Below are 26552 nucleotides of genomic sequence, written 5' to 3'. Positions count from 1 at the left end.
GAGCGTGATACTAAACCTTCAAGGGCCGGTCCCTTTTAGGCGACCACAGGTGACTAGACTATCGCCACATGGTCACCAGGGTGTCGCCTGTATGGTCGTGAGTCGTCTCCTCAGTCGCCCAAAGGGTCATAACGTCTTTCTGGTCGCCGCTGGATTTTCAACATGTTCAAAAAATTTTGCCGACAGTGGGTTGACGCCAATGAGCGTAGCTTGACTTCTCCTAACCTAGGTGCTGTCGTAGGTTGTCGCCAGGTGACGTAGGTTGTAGCCAGTGCTGACCAGCGAATTCCATCGGCAACTATCTACGTCAACCGGCGACAGGTACCAGCGACTGAATTGTCTTCAGTTGTCGCCGACAGGGTCGTTGCTTGGCGTAGCTTGTCGCGGCTGGACGTAGGTTGACTTCGGTTGTCGGAGGCTGTCACCTGTGTGGTTGTACGTTGTCGTAGGTGGGTTGGCAGTAGTTTGCCGTAAATTGACGTTGACTAGGTGGTAGGTTGTTGTAGCTTACTGTAGACATTGTTGTGGGGGGGTTCCAGTCGCTGGATTTACGCCGACCTGCTACAACTGTGACAGTCGGCCTAAGTGGGACAGGCCCTTTAGGCATCTCACTTAACCCGAGCCGATGATGACGTTTCATTGTTGTCACTTGTATCTAGCTAGGTACAGTGACATGCTTTATTTTTGCATACATAGTACACAAATGAGTCGCCGCAGAGGCACTGACAAAGTTACAAAAAGTTCTCATCCTTTCTTCGTCTCCCACCCCCCGGTCCACGCCCGGTCCCCCTTAGTTCTTGGCGGCCCCCCCAAATTTCACTGCACCATCCCCCTGTGGAAGTACTTTAAGTACTTAGTACTTAAGTACTGGAAGTACTTAGGTTTTCAAACAGGCCCAACAGAGGATGTACTTCCTGCGGTAGCTAAGGAAGCACACTCTGCCCACAGGCAATTCTATACGGCCATCGTAGAGCCTGTCCTCACTTTCTCCATCATGCTCTTGTTTGGCTCAGCCACCAAGTACGACAACTGGAGGCTGCAGCGAATCGTCCGATCAGCAGAGAAGGTTATTGGCAGCAACTTTCCCTCCATTAACGAACTGTACACGGTAAGGGCCAGGAAGCGAGTGGGTAAGATCATCTCTGGCCCCTCTCACCCTGGCCACAAACTCTTTGAATCACTTCCCTCTGGAAGGCGACTCCCGACTCTCAAAGCCGACACAGCCAGACAAAAACAGTTTTCCCCACGAGTAGCTCTACTCAAAGACCAAAAATTCATAGCCTCCTTTTGCTCTGGTATTTTATTTAAATCACATGTTTAATCAATAATGTTTTATTATTAATGTTTAATGTTTTATGTGCCATTCCTAACTGTTACTGTATGTCATGTGTTACTTGCGGGCGGAGCACCAAGGAAAATTCCTTGTGTGTGAATATACTTGACGAATAAACTTATACATTCATTTACTTAACAAAACCTTCCCTCCCTCTGTATTCCACCTGGTTTTAATCCACAGTGTTCCTTCCGAGTGCTGTGTTATTGCCTGACAATTGTGTACAATTTCACGGCAGGTAATCAAGCCATCGATTTTGCAATTTGTTTAAAATCACTTTCCCACCACGGGATTAACCGGCTGAGCGGTTGGTCTCAGTGAGCAAACACCAATTGGAACAAGGCTGCTCTTTGAAAACATCTTGAGTGTGCTAATCCATGTTTTTGTCCCTTCCTTGAACAGACGGAGCTTTGACCCCTCCATGTCCAGTAGAAGAGAAAGGTGAGGGAAGTACAGCTCAATCGCTGAAGAAACAAGAGGACTACAAGGACCTTCCATCTGAGGATTTATCACCAGGTATGACTGACGTGAATAATTGCCCCTTTTCTTTGCATCTATTCAAATGATAATCAATAGTTGGCAAAGCGTAAAAGAAAATGATTGAGTGAACACTGTACCAACCTCAGCATAGTGATAGTTTAGTGGATTAAAGTAGACCTCACATTTACTTTGATGTCAATATATGCCGTACCTGATTTATCAGTGGCAAGGCTTTCGTAGAATCCCCTGCCTGGAATTGTTTAGTTTGTTGAGATGTCACCACATAAAACTGTACATCTAATCCTCCGTCCCCATATTACCCCATCAAATTGTCAATGTGCCGTTGAGCAAACCTCAATAATTGTCTTTCCCCATCGTCTTCCAAATCTTTGAGTCATTGTTTGCTGCCCCCATTGATTATACAGATCCCAGCCAACGTGGTCTCGATGTAAAGATTAGAGTTTTCGATTAAAAATAAACGCTCAGCAGTCTTGCAAAAGAGGCACAGTGTTGATACAGTTTTGATTTATTATTTTATTTTATTTTAAATTCTTACACATTCTGATCAAGCTAATGGCACTTTAAATGGATCTTAAAATCTATTATATAAATAACGCCTTAATTTAATGTGTGAATTCATGAATGTTTAACCAAATGGTCGAGCTTAGACTGATGAAGGTTTTGGGACACCTCTGTTTAGAGGTGCAATGGCGCAGCTGGCAGAGCCGTTGCCTCACACACGCCAGAGAACCGGGTTTGATCCTGACCTCGGCTGCTGTCTGTGAGCGGAGTTTGCACGTTCTCCCCGTGACCGCGTTGATTTCCTCCAGGTGCTCTGGATTCCTCCCACGTCCCACAGACATGGATATTTTTACGACAGAGATGGACAAAGTCCTGAGTAGAACGGGTGTCCAGGTTTATGGGGAGAAAGCTGGAAAATAGGATTAGGAGGCAGAGATCAGCCATGATTGAATGCGGGAGTAGACTCGATGGGACGAATGGCCTAATTCTACTCCTATAACTTGTGAACGTGCGGGTGTGTCGGTTAATTGGCCCTCCGTAGAAATGCGGAGAGTAGAAGGGAAAGTAGAATAACATAGAAGTAGTGTGGATGGGAACAGGGACCCTGGTGAGTTTAAAGGGACCATTTGGAATAGTGCTCAGAGGAGAGAAGGGAGATGGTCGTCGTGGACTCGGTGAAATGAACGGCCTGTTTCTATGGTGGATCTCTAAACCAAACTAAACTAAACTAAAAACACAAAGTGCCGGAGGAATTCAGCGGGTCAGGCGACATTTGTGCAGTGAATGGGCAAACGATCATTCTAGTCCGGGCCCTTCGCCAGGCTGATAGCAGTAGGGGGAGAGAAAGCTGTACAAGAGAGATGGGGCGGGGCAAAGCGTGGCAAATGGTCAGTGGACTGGTGGACTATCCCCCCGTCGCTCTGCTCCTTTCCCCCCCTTCCTGCACTTACCTCCCACCCCCGAGACCCACAATTCCCTGTGTGGGAAGGAACTGCAGATGCTGGTTTAAACCGAGATAGATACAAAATACTGGAGTACCTCAGCGGGACAGGCAACATCTCTGGAGAGAACGATTGGGTGAGGTTTCGGGTCGAGACCTTTCTTTAAACCCATTCCTTCTCTCCGGAGATGCTGCCTGTCCCGTTGAATTGCTCCAGCATTTTGTGTCTACCTTTCCTTACTTGCCTGTTATCCCCCATCTTTAGCCTTCTCCTTGAAGGGCCTGTCCCACTGTACAAGTTCACCCAGGAGCTCTCCCGAGCTAAAAAAAAAAAACAACTCTTGGTAAGTACGTAGCGGGTATGTCGGAGCTCGTGGATGTCTCGTAGCACCTCGTAACGTTAATGGCAGGTACTCGGGAAACGCGGTAAGCTCGTGAAACTTGTAAAGTTTTTTCAACACTGAAAATTTAAGTTTTCAGTAACCACGAGTTTGATTTTTTGTTAAACTCGGGAGAGCTCTTGGGTGAACTCGCATCGTGGGACAGGCCCTTTACCCTTTCATTCTTATCCCTCTCTCTCTCTTTGCATTGCGTTCCTCGTCTCTCCTTATCTGACACCTTTCGTTTTACCTCTCCGTCACTACCCCACCCATCTCTCAATCCACCCCTCCACCCCCTCCCCCGTATCCACCTATCACTTGCCAGGCTTTATCCTGCCAAGTGGACTCGGGATTGTTTCAGCAAACAAGGTTATTTCCAGATTGGATCACCGGTTTGCACTAAATAAACTGAACACAGCGGTTCACAGATGGAGCATTGCAATTACCCTTGACAACCACTTCAGTTGGGGATGGCGAGATTAATCTGATTGCCGACCAAAAACACTCAGTTGTAACAGTGTGATGTTTAAGAATTACAGTGCCTTCCATAATGTTTGGAACAAAGACCCATCATTTATTTATTTGCCTCTGTACTCTACAATTTGAGATTTGTAATAGAAAAAATCGCATGTGGTTAAAGTGCACATTGTCAGATTTTATTAAAGGCCATTTTTATACATTATGGTTTCACCATGTAGAAATTGCAGCAGTGTTTACACATAGTCCCCCCCATTTCAGGACACCATTATGTTTTGGGACACATGGCTTCACGGGTGTTTGTAATTGTTCAGGTGTGTTTAATTGCCTATTAAATGCAGGTATAAGAGAGCTCTCAGCACCTAGTCTTTCCTCCAGTCTTTCCATCACCTTTGGAAAATGTTATTGCTGTTTATCAACATGAGGACCAAAGTTGTGCCAATGAAAGTCAAAGAAGCTATTATGAGACTGAGAAACAAGAATAAAACTGTTAGATACATCAGTCAAACCTTAGGCTTACCAAAATCAACTGTTTGGAACATCATTAAGAAGAAAGAGAGCACTGGTGAGCTTACTAATCGCAAAAGGGACTGGCAGGCCAAGGAAGACCTCCACAGCTGATGACAAGAATTCTCTCTACAATAAAGAAAAATCCCCAAACACCCGTCTGACAGATCAGAAACATTCTTCAGGAGTCAGGTGTGGATTTGTCAATGACGACTGTCTGCAGAAGACTTCATGAACAGAAATAAAGAGGCTACACTGCAAGATGCAAACCACTGGTTAGCCGCAAAAATAAGATGGCCAGGTTACAGTTTGCCAAGAAGTACTTAAGAGAGCAATCACAGTTCTGGAAAAAGGTCTTGTGGACAGATGAGATGAAGATTAACTTATATCAGAGTGATGGCAGCAAAGTATGGAGGAGAAAAGGAACTGCCCAAGATCCAAAGCATACCACCTCATCTGTGAAACACAATGGTGGGGGTGTTATGGCCTGGGCATGTATGGCTGCTGAAGGAACTGGCTCACTTATCTTCATTGCTGATAGAACTGCTGATGGTGGTAGAATAATGAATTCTGAAGTGTATAGACACCTCCAACCTGCTCAAGTTCAAACAAATGCCTCAAAACTCATTGGCCGACAATTCATTCTACAGCAAGACAATGATCCCAAATATACTGCTGAAGCAACGAAGGAGTTGGATAGAGTCAAGGGAGGGGAGTTAAAGGGACAGGTGTTGCACCTCCTGCGATTGCAGGGGAAAGTACCTGGGGAGGGGGTAGGAAGGGTGGGAAGGGTAGGAAGGGACGAGTAGACCAAGGAGTTACGGAGGGAACGGTCTCTGCGGAAAACACAAAGGGGCGGAGATGGGAAGATGTGGCCAGTAGTGGGATCCTGTTGGAGGTGGTGAAAGTGTTGGAGGATTATATGTTGTGACCTTAGGTGACATGATCTTATGTTGTAACCTGAAGCAACATTCTCATCCAAATCTATTGACGATGAACAACCTTGGAGCCAATATTGAACCTTAGAGCACACTGCTGGTCACAAATCTCAAACCTGATAAACAAACCTCCGCTGCCTATGACTCCTCTACCACCACTTGCATCCAGTTGGCTATCTCATCTAGAATTCCATGTGATTTAAACTTCTGCACGCGACTTGACAAGGGCCTTGATAAAGTTCGTTTAGACATATCTAATGTTTCGGAAGGAGCTGCAGATGCTGGCTTACACTGAAGATAGACACAAAAAGCTGGAGTAACTCAGTGGGATAGGCAGCGTCTCTGGAGAGAAGGAATAGTTGATGTTTCAGGTCGAGACCCTTCTCTACCCGAAAAGTCATCTCTTCCTTTTCTCCCGAGATGCTGAGTTACTTCAACATTTTGTGTCTAGCTTCTGTATAAACCAGCATCTGCAGTTCCTTCTGAAACATTAACCCTCTCCAGTCTTCCTGTACCTTATCTGTGACCGATGATGATATAAATATCTCTGCCACCAATGAGATAGTAAAGGCCGGAAGGAGCTAATGGTCGAATGTCCCAGCATATGCATTTGCCCGAGTGAAAAAGAAGGAAAAATCCAAGCGGTTTGCTAGCCTGTGACCATTAGGGTGGATTAGTCTAAGCTATGAGATGCCAGGGTTGAATAGACCATAAGATATTCGGTTCACCGAGTCTGCTCCACCAATTGATCATGGCGGATCCATTTTATCCCTCTCAACCCCATTCTCCTGCCTTTTTCCCGTAACCTTGGACACCCATACTAATCAAGAAGCTGCCAATCTCCGCTTTAAAGATACCCTCCAAGGCCGTCTGTGGTAATGGATTCCACAGGTCCACTATCCATTGGCCAAAGAAATTCCTCATCATAATAGACTCTTGTCTATTATGTACTAGCTGGTCTTGATCAATTATGCACAGTATTCCCATGAGGAAAAGGATATTCAGTGTCTTCTGAAGAAGGGTCTCGGCCCGAAACGCCACCTATTCCTTCTCTCCAGAGGTGCAGCCTGTCCCGCTGAGTTACTCCAGCATTTTCGGTGTAAACCAGCATCTGCAGTTCCTTCCTGCACAGTGCCTCCTTCCCTTTCTTCATTTTGCTGTCTAGTACCCTGCTTTGTGCACTTAAATAAAGAGTTCCATTGTATTGTATTGTATTTTAATGACCACACAGCCAGGCTGGTGGAATTTGTTATCAGTACAGCTCGGTACAGGTTCCAACATTTCATCAAACATTAAACATATAGCATAGATATACATACAGACAGACGCATTACATAATACATAAGGGCCATGCTTATTCTTATTCCTCACCGTACAGAGTTTAAAATGTTAATTGCAGTGGGAATGAAACTGTTTTTAAAGCGGTTTGTTTTTGAGGCAATTGTCCTGTAGCGCCTCCCAGAGGGCAGTAGCTGAAAGGCATAGTGTGCAGGATGAGTAGGGTCAGAGATGATCTTGCGGGCTCTGTGTAATGTCCGTTTGTGGTAAAGTGATTCAAGGGATGGTAGGGGTAAGCCAATAATTTTAGATGCTCTGTTGATGATGCGCTGTAATTTCTTCCGGGAGAGTGAGTCGAGACTGCCGAACCAGACTGTGATGGATGAAGTGAGGATGCTTTCGATGATGGCTGTATAGAAGCGGAGCATGAGATGAGACCTTGCTCTCAACTTCCTGAGCTGTCGGAGATGGAAAAGTCTTTGCTGGGCTTTTCCATAGATGTGGTCTGCGTTTGTCCTCCATTTGAGGTTGTTGCTGATGTGGGTTCCAAGGAGTTTGAATGTGTCAGTGATGGAGATGGATTCACCTTTAATGAGCACAGGAGTTTTGGGGGATGGCTGGCGTCTTGGGTCGATGATGAGTTCTTTTGTTTTTGATGAATTGAGTAAGAGATCATGGTCTGTACTCCAGGTCACTGCTTGGTTGACCTGTGCACGGTATTCAATTTCTTGGTTGGTGGTGATGAATCCAATGATGGTTGAGTCGTCCGCGTACTTGTACAGGTACACGTGACAATGTCTTTTATTGTCACGTGTACCAATTAAGGTACAGTGATATTCGTATTACCATACAGCCGTACTAAATAAAGCAACAAGACACACAATTACATAAAAGTTAACATAAACATCCACCACAGTGGATTCCCCACATTTCTCACTGGAATGGGGGCGACGAGAGAATCTGAGATTAAAGGGGCTGTCCCACTTGGGCGACCTAATCAGCGAGTTTAGAAGAGGTTAAAAAAATGTAATGTTGAAGACCTCCATCGACTATGTAGAAGACCTCCTTTAATTATGTTGAAGACCAGCTTCGAATAGCTATGACTAGCTACGACTAACTTAGGGAAAATTGGACACCGACTAGTGAAGAGTGAAGACAACCTCCTTCGACCTCCCTTCGACTATGATGAAGACTATCTACGACTACCTTCGACTACCCTCGATTACCTACGACTAACATGCTGACCTACTACGACGAAACCTACGAGTAAAAAAGTATCGATTTTTTCCAAGGCGACCTTTTTTTTACTCGCGGGCATTTTTTAACATATTGAAAAAAACGCTACGACGTGGCTGAGGCCTCGAGTACGCGGAGACCACTCTCAAGCATGAAGGAGAGTTACGAAGACCTCGTAAGACCTCGTGTCGACCATGCTGCGAGGGCAAACTCGCCAGAACTTGCGGATTAGTTCGCCCGAGTGGGACAGGCCCTTAAGTTGGAGCACTAGCTGGCACCACCTACATTTCCATGCACACAATAACAGCAAGTCAAGTGGAGTTTATTGCCAAATGCATGAGAATGGTGAGCCACAGGTACAACGTTTCTCACAGATGTGTCTTTGCACTACATCCATCAAGAAAACTGAGTGAGGAGGTAATATTAATAATTCTAAGGAAATACAGGGGAAATATGTCAAAATATTTAAAGGCAATTACCTGCAGGAATCATCTCCTGGTTGCTGTAATCTATGGCCTGACAGCCTGCTGCCATCAGATTACTCCCCACTAATGCTGAATTTACAATGCACATAATTTCCTCTCTGGCCTTGCAAGCTTCAGGTTGACTCCGTAAAAAGCTTTTGACTGCGCAATGGGTACAATTGAAGTCATCTCAATTTTCAGCATGAGAGACTGTTGGGATTAAAATTGCTCTTGTGCTGTGTTAGCAACAAGCATTATTGTGTTTAACATCACCTTATCTTTTATGGAGAGGTTAACCTGCTTCAGACACTAATATCTGATTACTCATACCACACACCAACCTGCGAGCATTCTGCATGGCAGACCTTTTGTAAGCTAACCTATTTAAAGAGAATACAGCTTATCAAATTAATCATCTCCACCTTTATTGCATTCATTTGCATTTACTGAAGGAACGGACTCTATTCCTTGGAGCACAGGAGGATGAGAGGTGATCTTATAGAGATGTACACGATCATGGGAGGAATAGATCGGGTAAATGCAGTCTTTTGCCCAGAGTAAGGGAATCACAAATAACAAGACAGGGGTTTAAGATGAAGGGGGGGAAGATTTAATAGCAATCTGAGGGATAACTTCTTTACATGAAGAGTGGTGGGTATATGGGACGAGCTGCCACAGGCGGTAGTTGAGGCAGGTACTATCATAACGGTTAAGAGACATTTGGACAGGTACATGGATAGGACAGGTTTGGAGGGATATGGGCCAAACGCAGCTTAGTGTCGATGGGACATGTCGGTCGGCGTTGGCAAGTTGGACGGGCCTATTTCCACGCTGTATAACTGAAAAAAAAGCATGATATGATTAGTGGCGTTTAAGAGACTTTTCGATAGGCTCATGGCAGTGCAGGGAATAGAGGGATGTGGATCATGTGCAGGAAGATGAGATTAGTTTAACTTGGCATTATGTTCGGTGCAAACATTGTGGGCGATAGGGCCCATTCTTGCTCTGCACTGTTCTATGTTCTATGTATGATCACTGGAATTGTTTCAACAAGATAATTGATTATTAGTTTAGTTATAGTTTAGAGATACAGTGTGGAATCAGGCCCTTCGGCCCACCGAGTCCGTGCCGACCAGCGGTCCCCGCACATTAACACTATCCTGCACACATTACCGATAATTTACCTGCACACACTAGGGACATTAGGGACATACACCAAGCCAATTAGCCTACATACCTGTACGTCTTTGGGGTGTGGGAGGAAACCGAAGATCTCGGAGAAAACCCACGTGGGTCATGGGGAGAACGTACAAACTCCGTACAGATGGCACCCGTTGTCGGGATCGAACCAGGGTCTCCGGCGATGCAAGTGCTGTAAGGCAGCAACTCTACTGCTGTGCCACTGTGGCCACCCATGGCCAAATCATTGATATTGGGTATAATCTGAGAGTTGGAATGGAAGGATTTGAATCATATGCAGCCAGATGAGATTAGCTTAACATCATGTTTGACACAGACATTACGAGCCACAGATTCCTGTGCTGTACTTCTCCATGTTCTAAAAGATTAATTTTGTTTTAAAGAATCTTGAACGTGAATACATTATTTTTTGTTACTTTGCAGTGATTACACAGTCCAAGGATGTGGAAAGTCAAAGAAAATCTACGAAGAAGAAAATATATGGTCCGAAGAAAGTAAGTAATTATAGTTATATTTATGGCCTCTTCCCAGGGTATGGGTGGTACCAGCCAGTTGATACATTTACTATTCACAAGATTAAAGGCCCGTTTCACCTCATTTGTTTGCTTCTTATGGGCTTCAGAGTTTAGATATATATTTTCCTTGCCCTTCCGCTTTCAGAGTTGCTGTTCAACGACTAGATAACTGCTTTAGAATTTTAATGCGTTGGCTGCGTTGGTTGTGCTGTGCGGGAGCTAGAGACATCATTTGATGATTCAATGTTGTCTAAGCATTGCCTTCATATTCATTTGAATGCAATCTGTGCCATCAGGGAGGGTATGAATGCAAAAGGACACACAGCGCTGGAGTAACTCTGTGGGTCAGGCAACATCTCTGGGGAACATGATATAGGTGACGTCACCTGCCCATGGTCACCAGAGATGCCGCCTGACCCGGTAAGTTATTCAAGCACTGTGTGTCCTCTGGTACAAACTAGCATCTTCAGTGTCTTGTTTCTACATGCACGGTGCACCTTCCTCTTCACTTCTATCTAAACCCTGCAAGTGCCCAGGACGACCATTTCTTTTGCATTCTTTCTCCATCTGGTTATCCTTCGATTCGATTCATGTTTTTACATTTAATTGTGTGTTTCATTTCTTTTCTCATTAACTTTTAAGTTGTGTGCTTTATCTAAAAATACACTTCAGTGTGGAGCAGGGCTTTGCAAGTTCGTCCTCAATAATACATGCCACTGGAAATGAATCCAATTCTCTGGCAGCGCATTCTCTTTATACGTTAGTTTTTTGTTCTTAGGTACTGACACTCCCCAACGCAGGCAATAGACGACTTACGTAAACTCGCACTTGCGTGAACAATTCTGGCCGTTTGTGATTTTCACAACACTTGTATGATCACTCGAGGTTACATTGGGAACATGGCGGTGGTGTTTAGCCAGAAGGCCGTGCGCCGCAGAATGTGCCCTAATAGCGAGATGGAACTGAGGCCAGCAATGGCGGAGGTGGTGACCCAGAAGGCAGTGCACCGCAGAAAGTGCCCTAATAGCGAGATGGAACTCAGGCCAGCAATGGCGGAGGTGCTGACCCAGAAGGCAGTGCACCGCAGAAAGTGCCCTAATAGCGAGATAGAACTCAGGCCAGCAATGGCAGAGGTGCTGACCCAGAAGGCCGTGCGCCGCAGAGTGCACCCGAATCAGTCAGACGCCACAAAGACAGTTAATACTCCCCGTGATCGACACAAAGTGCTCAGCGGGTTAGGCGGCACTTCTGGAGAACATGGAATGGTGACGTCTCGGGTCGAAACCCTTCTTTAGACTTGGAGAGTTATTTCGGGCGGGGGATGAGGATGGTGATTCCAACTTACATAAAGTCTATCTTTTACGTGAGGGTTCATGGAATATAACCCATGGCTAAGTTGGGAGGTGCCTGTATCTCGAACCACATTCAGCACTTTGTATGTTCCCTTTCATCTATCTACATTTGACTTGATTGTATTTTTGTATGGTATATCTGATCTGTTGGGATAGCGTGCAAAACAAAGCTTTTCACTGCAACCATTAAGAACACAAAGTGCTGGAGTAACTCAGCGGGTCAGGCAGCATCTCTGGAAAACATGGACAGGTGACGTTTCTAGTTGTGACCGTTCTTAAGACCCATTGACCGGATGCTGAATTTTTAATAATACAATCATGAACCTGCTTCCAAAGTATTCCATTAACTGAAAATCACTTTGGGTTGTCCGAGTTCACACAAGGCTCAGACTAATCTAAGTCCCTAGAGAGATTTATGTTTCCACTAGTGGGAGAGTCTGGCACTAGAGGTCATGGCCTCAGAAATAAAGGACGTTCTTTCAGGAAGGAGATGAGGAGACATTTCTTTAGTCAATGGGTGGTGAATCTGTGTAATTATTTGCCACAGTAGGCTGTAGAGCCCAAATCAGTGAATATTTTTAAGGCAGAGATAGAGATCTATTTATCTCTGACTTAAAAATATCCACTGATTTGGCCTCTACAGCCTTCTGTGGCAGAGAATTCCACAGATTCACCACCCTTTGACTAAAGAAATTAATACGGGTGTCAGAGTTTATGGGGAGAAGGCAGGAGAATGAGGTGAGGAGGGAGAGAAAGATCAGTCATGATTGAATGGCAGAATAGACTTGATGGGCCAAATGGCCTAATTCTACTCTTATGACTGGTACTGCATGAATTGAGCTGTTTCTTTTAACTTCAGAGGGCTACAATAAGAAGGCAAACCTTCCGGCCCTGTTCAAAGTCAGGAGGCAGTCCTGAATTATTCAGATGTGAGCCCAAATGAACAGGAAGCTGTGCAACCTTCAGCCGTCACTGTTTTGCCTTCTGCTACCTCCAGCAATGTGGTGTTGCACTGCAAGTCAACTTCAGGATAATTAATTCAATTCCAAATACCTTGAGATCGTCCACAGTTCAGTGGAAACGCAAGCAACTTTTATATGAAAGATGCATTTTTCTATATCCAGCGATGCAAGTACAAAGAACAAGGATTTTGTAATTAAAGTCCATATGAAAACAAAACTCCAGATAATATTGTATAGATTTTAGCACTTACATAGATTCTGTGGCATGAGGCTTTTGGTTTATACTCTTGAAGTAGAAGGATCTTTGTTTAAATATTCTTCCCATCTGCTCGACTTATTTAAAGGATAAGCAGGTGGATTTGAAGTCATTTTTCAGGCTGCACTTCCTTGCCAGCTTTCTCCCCTCAAAGGAACTGAGTCCGATGTTCCAATACCTAAAGGGACTACTGCTCCTTGCCTTCTGGCTGCAATTCACACCCACCATCCTCATCTTTGGACACCTCCCTGTGCATGGGAGAGGGGGTAGGGCTGAAGATGTCCTGGCTGGGTTGCTCCTGGGCCTGGCCAAGCTGGCCATCCGCGAGTCACGGCGCCAGGCAGAAGAGGGCTCTGCCCGAGCTGGCCGCCTGCCCCTTTTCCGGGGTTACGTCCGCGTCCAAGTGGCGTTAGAGAGAGACTACGCCCTGTCCACAGGCACCCTGGGGGACTTCCGGGACCACTGGGCACCGCGGGGGGTTGAATGCATCCTTGTCAATGATGGAGGAATAGTTGTTTAATATTATACATGGTATTGAAGAATATTTGTTTGACGTACTACGGTGGAGGGTTTTGTTCTGAATTATTTCATATTGCACATATTATTGTAAATAATTGAATAAATTATTTTTAGTTTAAAAAAAAAAGGAACTGAGTCGCACTGGATGCAGTTTAACAGAAGGTGACTTATCTTCTTTGTAAATGACCGCTGGTTTGAGCCCTTAAAGTGACAGCCCAACAGGCAATTTGTTGCGGATAAACCCTCTCCCGTCCTTTTTCTAAGGTCTGAACACAGAGGTAGTTTAAGAGCAGTAGATTTGCTAGTATTTTGTGCAGCAATCAGCATTTACAAACTAATTACAACTTACTCCATGGTGTTTTACAGAAATAGCATCGGGCAAAATTTGTCTTGAAGCCACCTAACGCAACAATCGGGCAAATTACCACCAGCTGTCCACCAGATAGGGCTACATGATGGCACAGCGGTAGAGTTGCTGCCTCACAGCGCCAAGTTTGACCCTGAGCACGGGTGCTGTCTGTACGGTTATTATACGTTCTCCCCATGACCCGCGTGGGTTTCTGCGGGTGCTCCTGTTTCTTCCAACATTGCAATGACGTACTGGTTGTAAGTTAATTGGCTTCGGTGTAAATTGTCCCCAGTGTGTATAGGATAATGCTAGTGGGCGCATCCGAATCCGCGACGTTCGGCAATCACCCCCGACACTAGTTCGATCCTGCACAGTAGGGAGAATTTAAAGAACATTTAAAAAAAGCTGAATAACCCATAAACCTGCACGTCTTTGGAGTGTGGGAGGAAACCGGAGCTCCCGGAGAAAACCCACGTGGTCACAGGAACGTGCAAACTCCATACAGACAGCACCCGCAATCAGAATCAAACCCGGGTCTTTGGCGCTGTGACTACTGTGCTGCCCAAATTGGTTTCATTAAAATTGTAAATTATGCCTAGAATGTAGGGTAGTGTAGTGGTGATCGCCAGTCAGGCCAAACTCTTAGGGTCGAAGGGCCTGTTTCCGCGCTGTATGTCTAAAATCTTGTCAAAAGATGTATTGGTTAAGGGTGCCAGATCTGGAAAGATTTGAAAGATAATCACAAATGAGAGACTTTGGTTCGGCCGCATTTGGAGTATTGCGTGCATTCCCGGCCGCCCCATTACAGGAAGGATGTGGAGGCTTTGGAGAGGGTGCACGAGGAGGTTTACCAGAACACTGCCTGGATTAGAGTGTTGCAGCTACAGGGAGAGGTTGGATAGACAATAGACAATAGGTGCAGGAGTAGGCCATTCGGCCCTTCGAGCCAACTTGGATTGCTTTCTCTGGAACGTCAGAGGTTGAAGGGATACTTGACAGAAATTGATAAAATTATGAGAGGCATATAGGACAGATAGTCAGAACCTTCTTCCAGTTAGGGGCTATGGGTGAGTGGTGGAATATTGCATTGGGGGAATGGGTTGCGTTGGGGTAATGAGTGAGTGATAGAATATTGCGTTGGGGAAAGGGTGGCGTTGGGGGACCAGGCCTCCCATGTGACTGGAACCCAACGGGTCCCACTTTGTCTTCACGCATACACACACACTCAAAAACAAACAATAGTAGTGCAATAATAATAATAATAATAATAAAAATAATAGTCTATTGTAGTTCAGAGCTTAATTGGTGTAGTGTTTAATAGCCTGATGGCTGTGGGGAAGAAGCTGTTCCTGAACGTGGTCGTTGCAGTTTTCAGGCTCCTGTACCTTCTTCCCGATGGCAGTGGTGAGATGAGTGTGTGGCCAGGATGGTGAGGGTCTCTGATGATGTTGGCTGCCTTTTTGAGGCAGCGACTGCGATAGATCCCTTCGATGGTGGGGAGGTCAAAGCCGGTTGATAGACTGGGCAGTGGTCACAACTTTCCGTAGTCTTTTCTGCTCCCGGGTGTTCAAGTTGCCGTACCAGGCCTCGATGCAACCAGTCAATGTGCTCTCTACTGTATGCCTGCAGAAGTTCAGAAGAATCATCTTTGACATACTGAATCTCTGTAACCATCCCAGGATGTAGAAGCGATGATGTGCTTTATTTATGATTGCATCAGTGTGCTGGGTCCAGGAAAGGTCTTCGGAAATATGCACGCCCAGGAAATTTTAGGTTTTTGACTCTCTCCACCATCGTCCCGTTGATATAAACAGGATTGTGGGTCCTCATCCTTCCTCTTCCAAAGTCCACAATCAGTTCATTGTTTTTTTACTGATATTTAAAGGCAGGTCGTTAGTCAACCGGTCAATCTCACTTCTATACTCTGACTCATCACCATCTATAATGCATCCAACAACAGTGGTGTCGTCGGCGAACTTGAAGATGGAGTTCGCACTGTGTCCGGCTACACAGTCATGGGTATAGAGTGAGGAGAGCAGAGGGCTGAGCACGCAGCTTTGAGGTGCTCCCATACTGAATGTTAATGAGGAAGAAGTATTTCTGCCAATTCGAACAGACTGTGGTCTGTGGATGAGGAAGTTGACGATCCAATTGCAGAGGGATGCTCAGAGACCCAGTTTCGTCAGCTTGGTAGCCAGCTTTTTTTTTAATAATCAAAAATATTTTTTGCAGATATTAAATTAATATAAGCCGTACAGTAAAAAACAAAGCAGCACCCATCACCATAATACAAGACAAACAAATATACTAAATAAACTACTATACAACTATGTTACAATCCTTGTACGAGTATAGAAGTTGGGATGTAATGTTAAAATTGTACAAGGCATTGGTGAGGCCAATTCTGGAGTATGGTGTACAATTTTGGTTGCCTAATTATAGGAAGGATGTCAACAAAATAGAGAGAGTACAGAGGAGATTTACTAGTATGTTGCCTGGGTTTCAGCAACTAAGTTACAGAGAAAGGTTGAACAAGTTAGGGCTTTATTCTTTGGAGCGCAGAAGGTTAAGGGGGGACGATAGAGGTCTTTAAAATGATTAGAGGGATAGACAGAGTTGACGTGGATAAGCTTTTCCCACTGAGAGTAGGGAAGATTCAAACAAGGGGACATGACTTGAGAATTAAGGGACTGAAGTTTAGGGGTAACATGAGGGGGAACTTCTTTACTCAGAGAGTGGTGGCTGTGTGGAATGACCTTCCAGTGAAGGTGGTGGAGGCAGGTTCATTTTTATCATTTAAAAATAAATTGGATAGTTATATGGACGGGAAAGGAATGGAGGGTTATGGTCTGAGCGCAGGTATATGGGACTAGGGGAGAATACGTGTTCGGCACGGACTAGAAGGGTCGAGATGGCCTGTTTCCATGCTGTAATTGTTATATGGTTATATACCCACCACCCTTTGTGTAAAAGATGTTACCCCTCAGGTTCCTATTAAATCTTTCTCGTCTCATCTTAAACTTATGTCCTCTGGCACTCGATTCCCCTACTTTGTGCATTTACCTGATCTATTCCTCTCATGATTTGGTACACCTCTGTAAGGTTGCCCCTCATCCTCCTGTGCTCCAAGGAATAAAGTCCTAGTCTGCTCAACCTCTCCCAATAGCTCAGGTGCTTGAGTCCTGGCAACGTCTTTGTAATTAACAGAACAGCACAAGAACAGGCCCTTTGGCCCACAATGTCTGTGTTGAGCATGATGCTAAGACCAACCCAACCCTTATCTGCCTGCACAATCCATATCGCTCCATTCCCTGCATATCCGTATGTCCCTTAGAGTCATGGAGTGATACAGTGTGGAAACAGGCCTCTCAGCCCACACCGGCCAACATGTCCCAGCTACACTAGTCCCACCTGCCTGCGTTTGGTCCATATCCCACCAAACCTGTCCTATCCATGAACCTGTCTAACTGTTTCTTAAACATTGGGATAGTCCCAGCCTCAACTACCTCCTCTGGCAGCTTGTTCCATACACCCACCACCCTTTATGTGAAAAAGGTACCCCTCAGATTTCTATTAAATCTTTTCCCCTTCACCTTAAATGCCACTATCGTATCTGCCTCCACCACCCAGCAGCGCGTTCCAGGTACCCACCACCCTAAAAAAAGAATGTCCTTTAAACCGCACATCTCATTTCTTGTTCGTCTACCAGTCTGGCTTGTGAGGTGTCAAGCTTCAATTGATTTGCACTGAGATTGGAACGGAACCAAGCCAGGTAGATAAGCAGGAGTCAACCCCTAGACCTGAGACCTAATGAAAAATGTTGCTCATAAATAAAACGCTATTCAATTGAAGAGGGTCACACTGAAAGGAAACAAAAGGGCTGATGATTGCTCAGTCGCCTTGCAGATTATTCCATGCACACTCCTGGCTATACCTGATGGCTGGATTCAATAAATCAGGGGAATGTCAATAAGACATTGAGCTCTCCAAAGCGAGTTTGAAGATGATTTTTGTTTTGGAGGTTCGAAGGGCCAGATGAAGGGAGAAAGCAATCCTCCTTGCCTTGGCTGGAGAGGAATGAGCTGTGGTGCTGTGATGTTGTGCACAGGCAGCTAGCTGCAGGTTGATCTGTGAGGAAGCGGCCCCAGGAGGCATTGGTTCGCTTTCGGTGGAACATTTGTCTGAGCTGCTACAGGGTCTGCAGCAGATTCTCATCATCACATGCGGCAGCGGAGAGGCTGACAAACGAGGGGAGTGCATCAAACTCGAGTTTCACCTTGTGCGGCGGGCGCCACCTTGTAAGCTCATAAGTTCATAAACAATCGGAGCAGAAATTGGCCATTCGGCCCATCACCTGCTCCGCCATTCAATCACGGCCACATCGCAAAACCTTCCTTTCTTTTTATTTGCCCCCCTATCTCTCTACCCCATTTCTCTCTTTCCCCCTCTCCCCCTCTTCCCCCTCTCTCTTTTACCACCCCTCTCTCTTCCCCCTCTCTCCGATTCTCTCCTACCCTTTCTCTCTTCCTCTCTCTCTACTTCCCTCTCCCTCCTTTCTCTCTTCCCCCCCCCCCCCCCCACCTCACTCTCGCCCCTCCAACCTCTCTCTCTCCCTCTCACACTCTCTCCTCCCCCCCCCTCTCTCTCTCTCCACCTCTCTCTCACTCCTCTCCCCCCCTTCCCCTTCCCCTCTCACCCCCCTCCCCCTCTGTCTCCCCCCCTCCTCTGTCTCCCCCCCACTTGACTTCTCTTTCCCCCTCTCTCTCTCTCCTCCCTCTCCTTTGAGAGTCTTTCCCTTCGGCTCAGAGACTCTCGCGGCAGCGGCAGCGGAGCTCGCGACGCCTCCGACGCCCGGGACTTGCACTGTCCGGAGTGCTCCATGGCCAGAGCTGCAGCGAGCGACACGCCGTCCCCGGCAAACACTCGTCCGTCCCGGCTCCCCGCATCTGTTCCGTCCGCTGGTTCTGCTCCCATCCCTCCCGCAGCCCCTGCTCTCCCAACACCCGCGGACCATGCAGTTTATCCGAGTTTTGACATTTTCGTTGATCACAAAATTTCTCACCACTGAGCGTGAGAAATTTCTGATGAGTGTGAGGCCGTGAGACTTTGCTTGAGGGCGTGAGTCTCACGCTCAAAGCGTGAGAGTTGGCAGCCCTGCTATAACAGATATGGGAAATATTGGCTGAAATTTTAGACCTTATTGTGGGCAGTTTTTTGCCCCATAACTGAGGAAGGATGTGCTGGCTTTGGAGAAGGCCCAGAGGAGGTTTACAAGAATGATCTCAGGAATGATCAGGTCAACATATGGTGAGCGTTTGACGACACTAAGCCTGTACTCGCTGGCGTTTAGAATGATGAGAGGAGACCTCATTGAAACGTACCGAATAGTGAAAGGCCTGGATAGAGTGGATGTGGAGAGGATGTTTCCACTAGTGGGAGAGTCTAGGTCTAGAACTCATAGCCTCAAACTAAAAGGACGTACCTTTAGAAAGAACATGCGGAGGAATTTCTTCAGTCAGAATGTGGTGAATCTGTGGAATTAATTGCCAGGGAAAGCTGTGGAGGCCAAATCAGTGGATATATTTAAGGTGCAGATTGGCAGATTCTTGATTAGTACGGGTGTCAGAGTTTATGGAGAAGGCAGGAGAATGGTGTTGAGAGGGAAAGATAGGTCAGCCATGATTGAATGGCGGAGTAGACATAATGGGCCGAATGGCCTAATTCTGTTCCTATGACATATGAATATCATCTGTGTTTGCTGATAACGTTTAAAAATGACTTGGCACTGATCAAATAAGGCACTGGACCTTTAACGTAATGATGTCTGCCTATAATAACAACTTGCATGTTTTTTGGAAAGGGAGATGCTGAAAAACCAAGATAACAAAAGAAAAACGCATAGCAGATCAGGCAGGAACTGTGGTCATGGAAACAGTTAATGATTCACATCAATGACTTCATCCGAAACACTCCTAGAAAATAGCTGATTTAAAATGCCAGCTACTTATTTCTCCAACTTGGTCTATTTTTATTGCATTTTTTGTGGCACCTCAATCAGTGAAATGTCTCAAGGAGCCTTATTGAACAGAGCTGACAGTGAGCCACGTCTAGACAGATGGTAGAAAGCTGATTCAGAAAAGAATGATTTAAGGAGCATCTGAAGAGGAGAGAAAAGGGTTCGAGAATAGCCTGCCCAGCAGCAGAAAACACACGACCAACTGTGGACAATGGATCAAGAGTCAAGTCAAGCCAAGAGAGTTTATTCTCATGTGTTCCAGATAATTGCCCCTAGTATGTGGGATAGTGCCAGTGCCTGGGGTGATCGCTGGTCAGCGCGGACTCGATGGGCCGAAGGGCCATTTCCACTCTGTATCTCTAATGTCTAATGTCTAATTCTACTAAACGGGGGCTACAAATGTTACTGCTACCCCCATCCCCTCCCCCCCCAAACCTGTTGCTCTGTATTGATGTCTGAACTGGCCCACCAGCATGAACCATATTTTTCAATGTACAAGCAATAAATGAAGCCTTTTCTATTTACGCCGTAACAGGTTCCTCGCGAGGTGAAAATAGACAATAGCCAATAAGTGCCGGAGTAGGCCATTCGGCTCTTTGAGCCAGCACTGCCACTCAATGTGATCATGGCTGATCATCGCTGATCATCCCCAATCAGTACCCGCCGTTCCGAAAGGAACTGGTGAACAGGCATTTACAACTAAGTTTCAGACAAGCAGGTTAACGTTTTTCTCCAGATATTGTTGAGTTATTCCAGCTTTTTGTGTCTATCTTCAGTGTAAACCAGCATCTGCAGTTCCTTCCTACACACCCTTAACTTTTCGGATGGTGGATGTTCTGGATCATTATTTGTAACGTTTTCTATTTTCCTGTCACATTTCCAGCTCCGGCAAAGTGGGGGGGGGGGGGGTTTCTGCTAGATGCTGCAATACAACAGATGCTGATCAGTTATCTTTGACTCCAATTATTTCTGTTGATCTGATAATATTTCTCTTTCCACAGCCACCTCAGCAACTCTTACCGGAGCATTACCCTAGCGACGATCCTGACTACTGTGTGTGGATGCCCCCTACAGGTAACTCTCCTCAGCCGCAAGAGAGACTTTGAATCTTGTTACCATGAGTCACATCGAGACAGAATAGTTCTTCAGAAATAGAACTGACATGAATGACGTCTGCATCATTAAGGGGCGACACAACTTAGTTTACTTTAGTTTAGTTTAGAGATACAGCGCGGAAACAGGCCCTTCAGCCCACCTGGTCTGCGCCGACCAGCGATCCCCGCACTCTAACACAATCCTACACCCACTAGGGACAATTTTTTTTACATTTACCAAGCCAATTAACCCACAAACCTGCATGTCTATTCCCGATCCATATTGTCTATCCACGATCAATATTTCCATACTAAATATCTGAAAGGTTCCACAGTAAAGTTTTAGTGAGATGTTTAGTCTGAAAATATTGATCGTAGAGAGCCAATAACACAAAATATAGATAATTTAGATGTTCTTATGACATGATTGTGCAAAAAATAATGATTTTAATTATCTTGAGTGGATGTTTTTGGATTTTGAACAAATATCTGTGTAAAACGGCCCTTGCCTGCTGCAGTGAAAAAGAGTAAAATGTATGGGAATTAAACATTCAATTCCTTCCATTTGGCATAGAAATTCATGACAAAGAGCTGTAAAAAATCATGTTATATTGTGATTTCTTGTTATTTGGAAAATTTGGTTATTTAAAAAATTATTCTTAGCCTTTTCTTAAGAAAGAGATAGATGTTTAGATCTAGTAATTGAATTAGATTAATTGATTTGATGACACTGATGAACATGATTTTTTTGTTGGGTATTTACTATTTGTTTTAACGTTACAATAATATTAAAGTTCTGATCTTGAGAATATCACATTTTTGAATTTTCAAGGCAGTCTGGGTGTTTATTACTATTTCCGTCACAACGGTTAATTTTGTATTTAGCTACTTAATTAGGTAATTAACTAATTATATACTTTAATTTCAGGCCATCCAAGTAAGATGTATCATATTTGTTTCAGAATGGTTAAATCTATAATAACTGAAAATTTCATTCAGTTCTCTTAATTTTTAAGAAAGTTATGGGCTTTTATGTCAATTGACTGTCCTCGATCACAGCTTTAGTGTTGAGTTAATGGAAAAGCAATAGGGAACAAGATGATAATTTCTGAGTATGAAAATGACCATAGCTTTTTTAATACTGAAGATATGAAAGTGAATTAGGTATCAAATTAAGGTTATGTTTATGCTTTATCTGATGGGATAAATTACAGGCTCGATTTTTTAAATCTCAAAATTGTGCAATATTCCTATCAGTGGGTGGTGAATCTGTGGAATTCTTTGCCACAGACGGCTGTGGAGGCCAAGTCAGTGGATATTTTTAAGGCGGAGATTGACAGATTCTTGATTAGTACGGGTGTCAGCGGTTATGGGGAGCAGGCAGGAGAATGGGGTTAAGAGGGAGAGATAGATCAGCCATGATTGAATTGTGGAGTAGACTTGATGGACCAAATGGGCAGCATTTTGTGTCTATCCTTGGTATAAACCAGCATCTGCAATTCCTTCCTACACTATTTTTTTCCCCCTAATTTCCTGTACCGATTTAATTTACCGAAGCCAATTCACCTACAAACCTGCACATCTTTGGAATGTGGGAGGAAACTTGGGCACCCTGAAGTAACCCACATATTCACAGGGACAACGTACAGACTCCACATAGACAGCACACGTTCCAGGCACTCAACCCCCCTTTGTGTAAAAAAAAACTTGCCCCACTGATCTCCTTTAAACTTTGCCCCTTTCACCTTAAAGCTATGCCCTGTATTAGTTGATTTTTCCATCCTGAGAAAAAGATTCTGACTGTGCATCCTATCTGTGCCTCTCATAATTTCCATAAGGCCAAAAGTGATAGGAGCAGAATTAGGCCATTCAGCCCATCAAGTCTACTCTGCCATTCAATCATGGCTGATCTATCTCTCCCTCCAAACCCCATTCTCTTGCCTTCTCCCCATAACCTCTGAGACCTTTTATAAGAAAGAAAGAACTGCAGATGCTGGTTTAAATCGAAGGTAGATACAAAATGCTGGAGTAACTCAGCAGGTGAGGCAGCATCTCTGGAGAGAAGGGATGGGTGAAGTTCCTGTTCCTTCTCTCCAGAGATGCTGCCTCACCCGCTGAGTTACTCCAACATTTTGTGTCTACCTTTTATATTTCATTTGCTTTATATTATTGCCACGTGCGCCGAGGTACAGTGAAAAGCTTTTGTGTTGTGTGCTATCCAGTCGGCGGAAAGACAATACATGATTACTATCGAGCCGTTCATAGTGTACAGATACAGGACAAAGGGTATAACGTTTTGTGTAAGATAATGGTCTGTATTGCATTTGATATTTAGTTGGATTGTTCACTTTTATTTCCTTCTCCTCTCAAAGGTCAGACAGGTGATGGCAGGACACACCTGAATGACAAATACGGCTACTGAAGGCTTGAGGAAGACGCATTGGCCTCGGCGAGGGTAGATGTGGCGGAGGATGCGGCTATGCCACCATCATCGCGGTTGGACTTGGGGCAAGGTGGCTCCCCCAGCACCATACCAAAGATAAGAGTGCTACAGCTTGCGTTCCTGCACCCAGTCACGGGCTCCTGCTGTACGCAAAATGTCCACCGATTAAATACCACTGTTTCCACTTCGGGGGCAGAAGGGGGTAAATCACCGTCATTGCCTCCTAGACTCTCATAGCCAAGACCTGACACAATGGGGAACAAGCACATGGCAGCGTTTCCTGCTGCTGTTGTTGACCTCCTGGCCATCATCCCTGCATACAACATGGAGGCACACACCCCCTCCCCTCCCCTTACATCCAGCAAGAGGTAAAACAGGAACCTTACGCTTGATGCAGAAGGTGACTCTCCATTTTACTCCCTGCCCGCTCATGCAGTAAACAGAGACTCGCAAACATTTACAGCAGCTATAAAATGGAGAAACAAAGAACTGCAGATGCTGACCAGGGCGCAAAAGGACGCAAAGTTCTGGAGTAGCTCAACTTTGGGTGGCACGGTGGCACAGTGGGAGAATTGGTGCCTCACAGCACCAGAGACCCGGGTTCCATCCTGACCACGGGCGCTGTCTGTACGGACTTTGTACATTTTCACCAGGGCTTCGGTTACCTCCCACACTCCAAAGACGTACAGGTTTGTAGGTTAATTGGCTCCAGTGAAGATTGTAAAACGTCCCTAGTGTGTGTATAGCGTAATGTTAGCGTATGGGGTGATCGCTGGTCGGCGCGAACAATATGGGCCGAAGGGCCTGTTTCCGCTCTGTATCTCTAAACTAAACTACAAAAAGGTCAGGAACGGTGACGTTTCTGATCCAGACTTTTCTGCAGATCTGAAGAAGGGTCCTGACCCAAAACGCCACCTATCCATGTTCACCAGAGATGCCGCCTGACCCACTGAGTTACTCCAGCACTTTGTGTCCTTCTTTGCAGCAACTGCAGGCCTGACAAAGCTAACGGGTGAAAGAGCCTGACTCTGCATTCTCACTGCGCTCTCCATTGATGCAGTGGAAGTTTGGGATAAGGTACCTGCAGCAAATAACCTTGACCCCACAGTGTGTTTGCATCTAGAACTCGCACGCGCGCCATATTCTTCCAACCATCCTGTTGCTTCCTGCAGTAGTTGTCCGTGTTTTATTTCTGTAATAGAAACTTGTGGGTACAATATTAGAGTAACATTCTCACCAGCTTGGAATTTCTTGGGGTATATCACAGACCATTCTCACAATACTAAAAATAGGGGGGACTTGGGGAATTTCTGAGACATAGTCAGAAAAGCGTCCTTCTATGCATGTATATGACAGCAGCCATGTCGTGCAGTCACTTTTCGAAGGCTGAGACCACGATTTTGTGGTAGCCTCCAAATGCTATGTTACTCTGGGAATAAATGTCTTTGGTTTGAAGTTTTTTGTCATGTTTGATGTTGATGTGTTGCCTTGGCTCACCATTTTGAGTTTAGTTTAGAGATACAGCGTGGAAACAAACCCGAAACGTCACCTATTCCCTTCGCTCCATTGATGCTGCCTCACCTGCTGAGTTTCTCCAACATTTTTGTCTACCTTCAGGTTTGTAGGTGAATTGGCTCTCTGTAAAATTGCCCCTGTTGTGTAGGGAGTGGGTGAGAAAGTGGGATAACATAGAACTAGTGTGTGAACGGGTGATGGCTGGTCAGCGCGGAGTCGCTGGGCCTGTTTCCATGCTGTACCTCTAAACTAAACTAAACCTCATTAAAGGGCTTTGAGGAGAATTTTAACGCAGTACACAGATAGATGTAGAGAATTAATTTTGAAGCATGGAAATTAGAAGAGTGTTTAATTGTCACATGTGTTGAAACGGAACAATGACATGCTTACCTGCAGCAGCATTACACTTCTGTAAAGACAGTGCTCAATAAATAACATCATAAACAAAAAAGGCTGAATACATTTTTAAATAACAATATTAGTGCAAAACAAAACAAAAGTTGAAAGTCCCTCATGCAACCAAGGTAGTTTGTAGTTCAAAGTTTAGTTGGTGTTTGTAGTGTTTAATAGCCTGATGGTTGCAGAGAAAAGGCTGGTCCTGAACCTGGACGTCACAGTTTTCAGGCTCCTATACCTTCTTTCCGATGGCAGGGGTGAAATGAGTGTGTGGCCAGGGTGGTGTGGGTCTCTGATGATGCTGGCTGCCTTTATGAGGCAGCATCTCCTGTCGATCTCTCTTCGATAGTGACAGAGTGCAAACAAACTGTGCTGAAGAAGGGTCCCAACACGAAACGTCACCTATCCATGTTCTCCAGGGACGCTGCCTGACCCGCTAAGTTACTCCAGCACCTTGTGTCCTTTTTATTCAACTATGCTACATGTCGCCACTTGATGGTGGTGTTGCAGCGTGTAGCACTTCAGACCAAATGTATAGAAACTCCCAAAAAGTGCTATCTCCCTGCAATGTTTTAAAATGTTTCATAGAAACATAGAAACATAGAAATTAGGGGCAGGAGTAGGCCATTCGGCCCTTCGAGCCTGCACCGCCATTCAATATGATCATGGCTGATCATCCAACTCAGTATCCCGTACCTGCCTTCTCTCCATACCCTCTGATCCCCTTAGCCACAAGGGCCACATCTAACTCCCTCTTAAATATAGCCAATGAACTGGCCTCGACTACCCTCTGTGGCAGAGAGTTCCAGAGATTCACCTCTCTCTGTGTGAAAAAAGTTCTTCTCATCTCAGTTTTAAAGGATTTCCCCCTTATCCTTAAGCTGTGACCCCTTGTCCTGGACTTCCCCAACATCGGGAGCAATCTTCCTGTATCTAGCCTGTCCAACCCCTTAAGAATTTTGTAAGTTTCTATAAGATCCCCTCTCAGTCTCCTAAATTCTAGAGAGTATAAACCAAGTCTATCCAGTCTTTCTTCATAAGACAGTCCTGACATCCCAGGAATTAGTCTGGTGAACCTTCTCTGCACTCCCTCTATGGCAAGAATGTCCTTCCTCAGATTTGGAGACCAAAACTGTACGCAATACTCCAGGTGTGGTCTCACCAAGACCCTGTACAACTGCAGTAGAACCTCTCTGCTCCTATACTCAAATCCTTTTGCAATGAAAGCTAACATACCATTCGCTTTCTTCACTGCCTGCTGCACCTGCATGCCTACTTTCATTGACTGGTGTACCATGACACCCAGGTCTCGCTGCATCTCCCCTTTTCCTAGTCGGCAACCATTTAGATAATAGTCTGCTTTCCTGTTTTTGCCACCAA

The 26552-nt window shown here is 45.2% G+C and overlaps 1 protein-coding gene across 1 annotated transcript in view; it reads left to right on the top strand.

Moving 5' to 3' along the window:
- slc4a1ap (solute carrier family 4 member 1 adaptor protein) overlaps positions 1-24720 on the top strand; it is a 187891-nt gene extending 163171 nt beyond the window's left edge. Inside the window, exons 12-15 of the mRNA XM_055636349.1 lie at positions 1736-1849; positions 10179-10249; positions 20726-20798; positions 23191-24720. Coding sequence (XP_055492324.1) covers positions 1736-1849; positions 10179-10249; positions 20726-20798; positions 23191-23240 — 308 coding nt within the window. The 3' untranslated portion in view covers positions 23241-24720. The remainder of the gene's footprint in view (positions 1-1735; positions 1850-10178; positions 10250-20725; positions 20799-23190) is intronic.
- Positions 24721-26552: the final 1832 nt, after the last annotated feature.

This window comes from Leucoraja erinacea, chromosome 5, assembly GCF_028641065.1.
Source record: "Leucoraja erinacea ecotype New England chromosome 5, Leri_hhj_1, whole genome shotgun sequence".
NCBI classification, from domain to species: Eukaryota; Metazoa; Chordata; class Chondrichthyes; order Rajiformes; family Rajidae; genus Leucoraja; species Leucoraja erinaceus.
The sequence above is the reverse complement of the archived record's forward strand: the minus strand, read 5'-3'. Positions and strand labels throughout refer to the sequence as shown.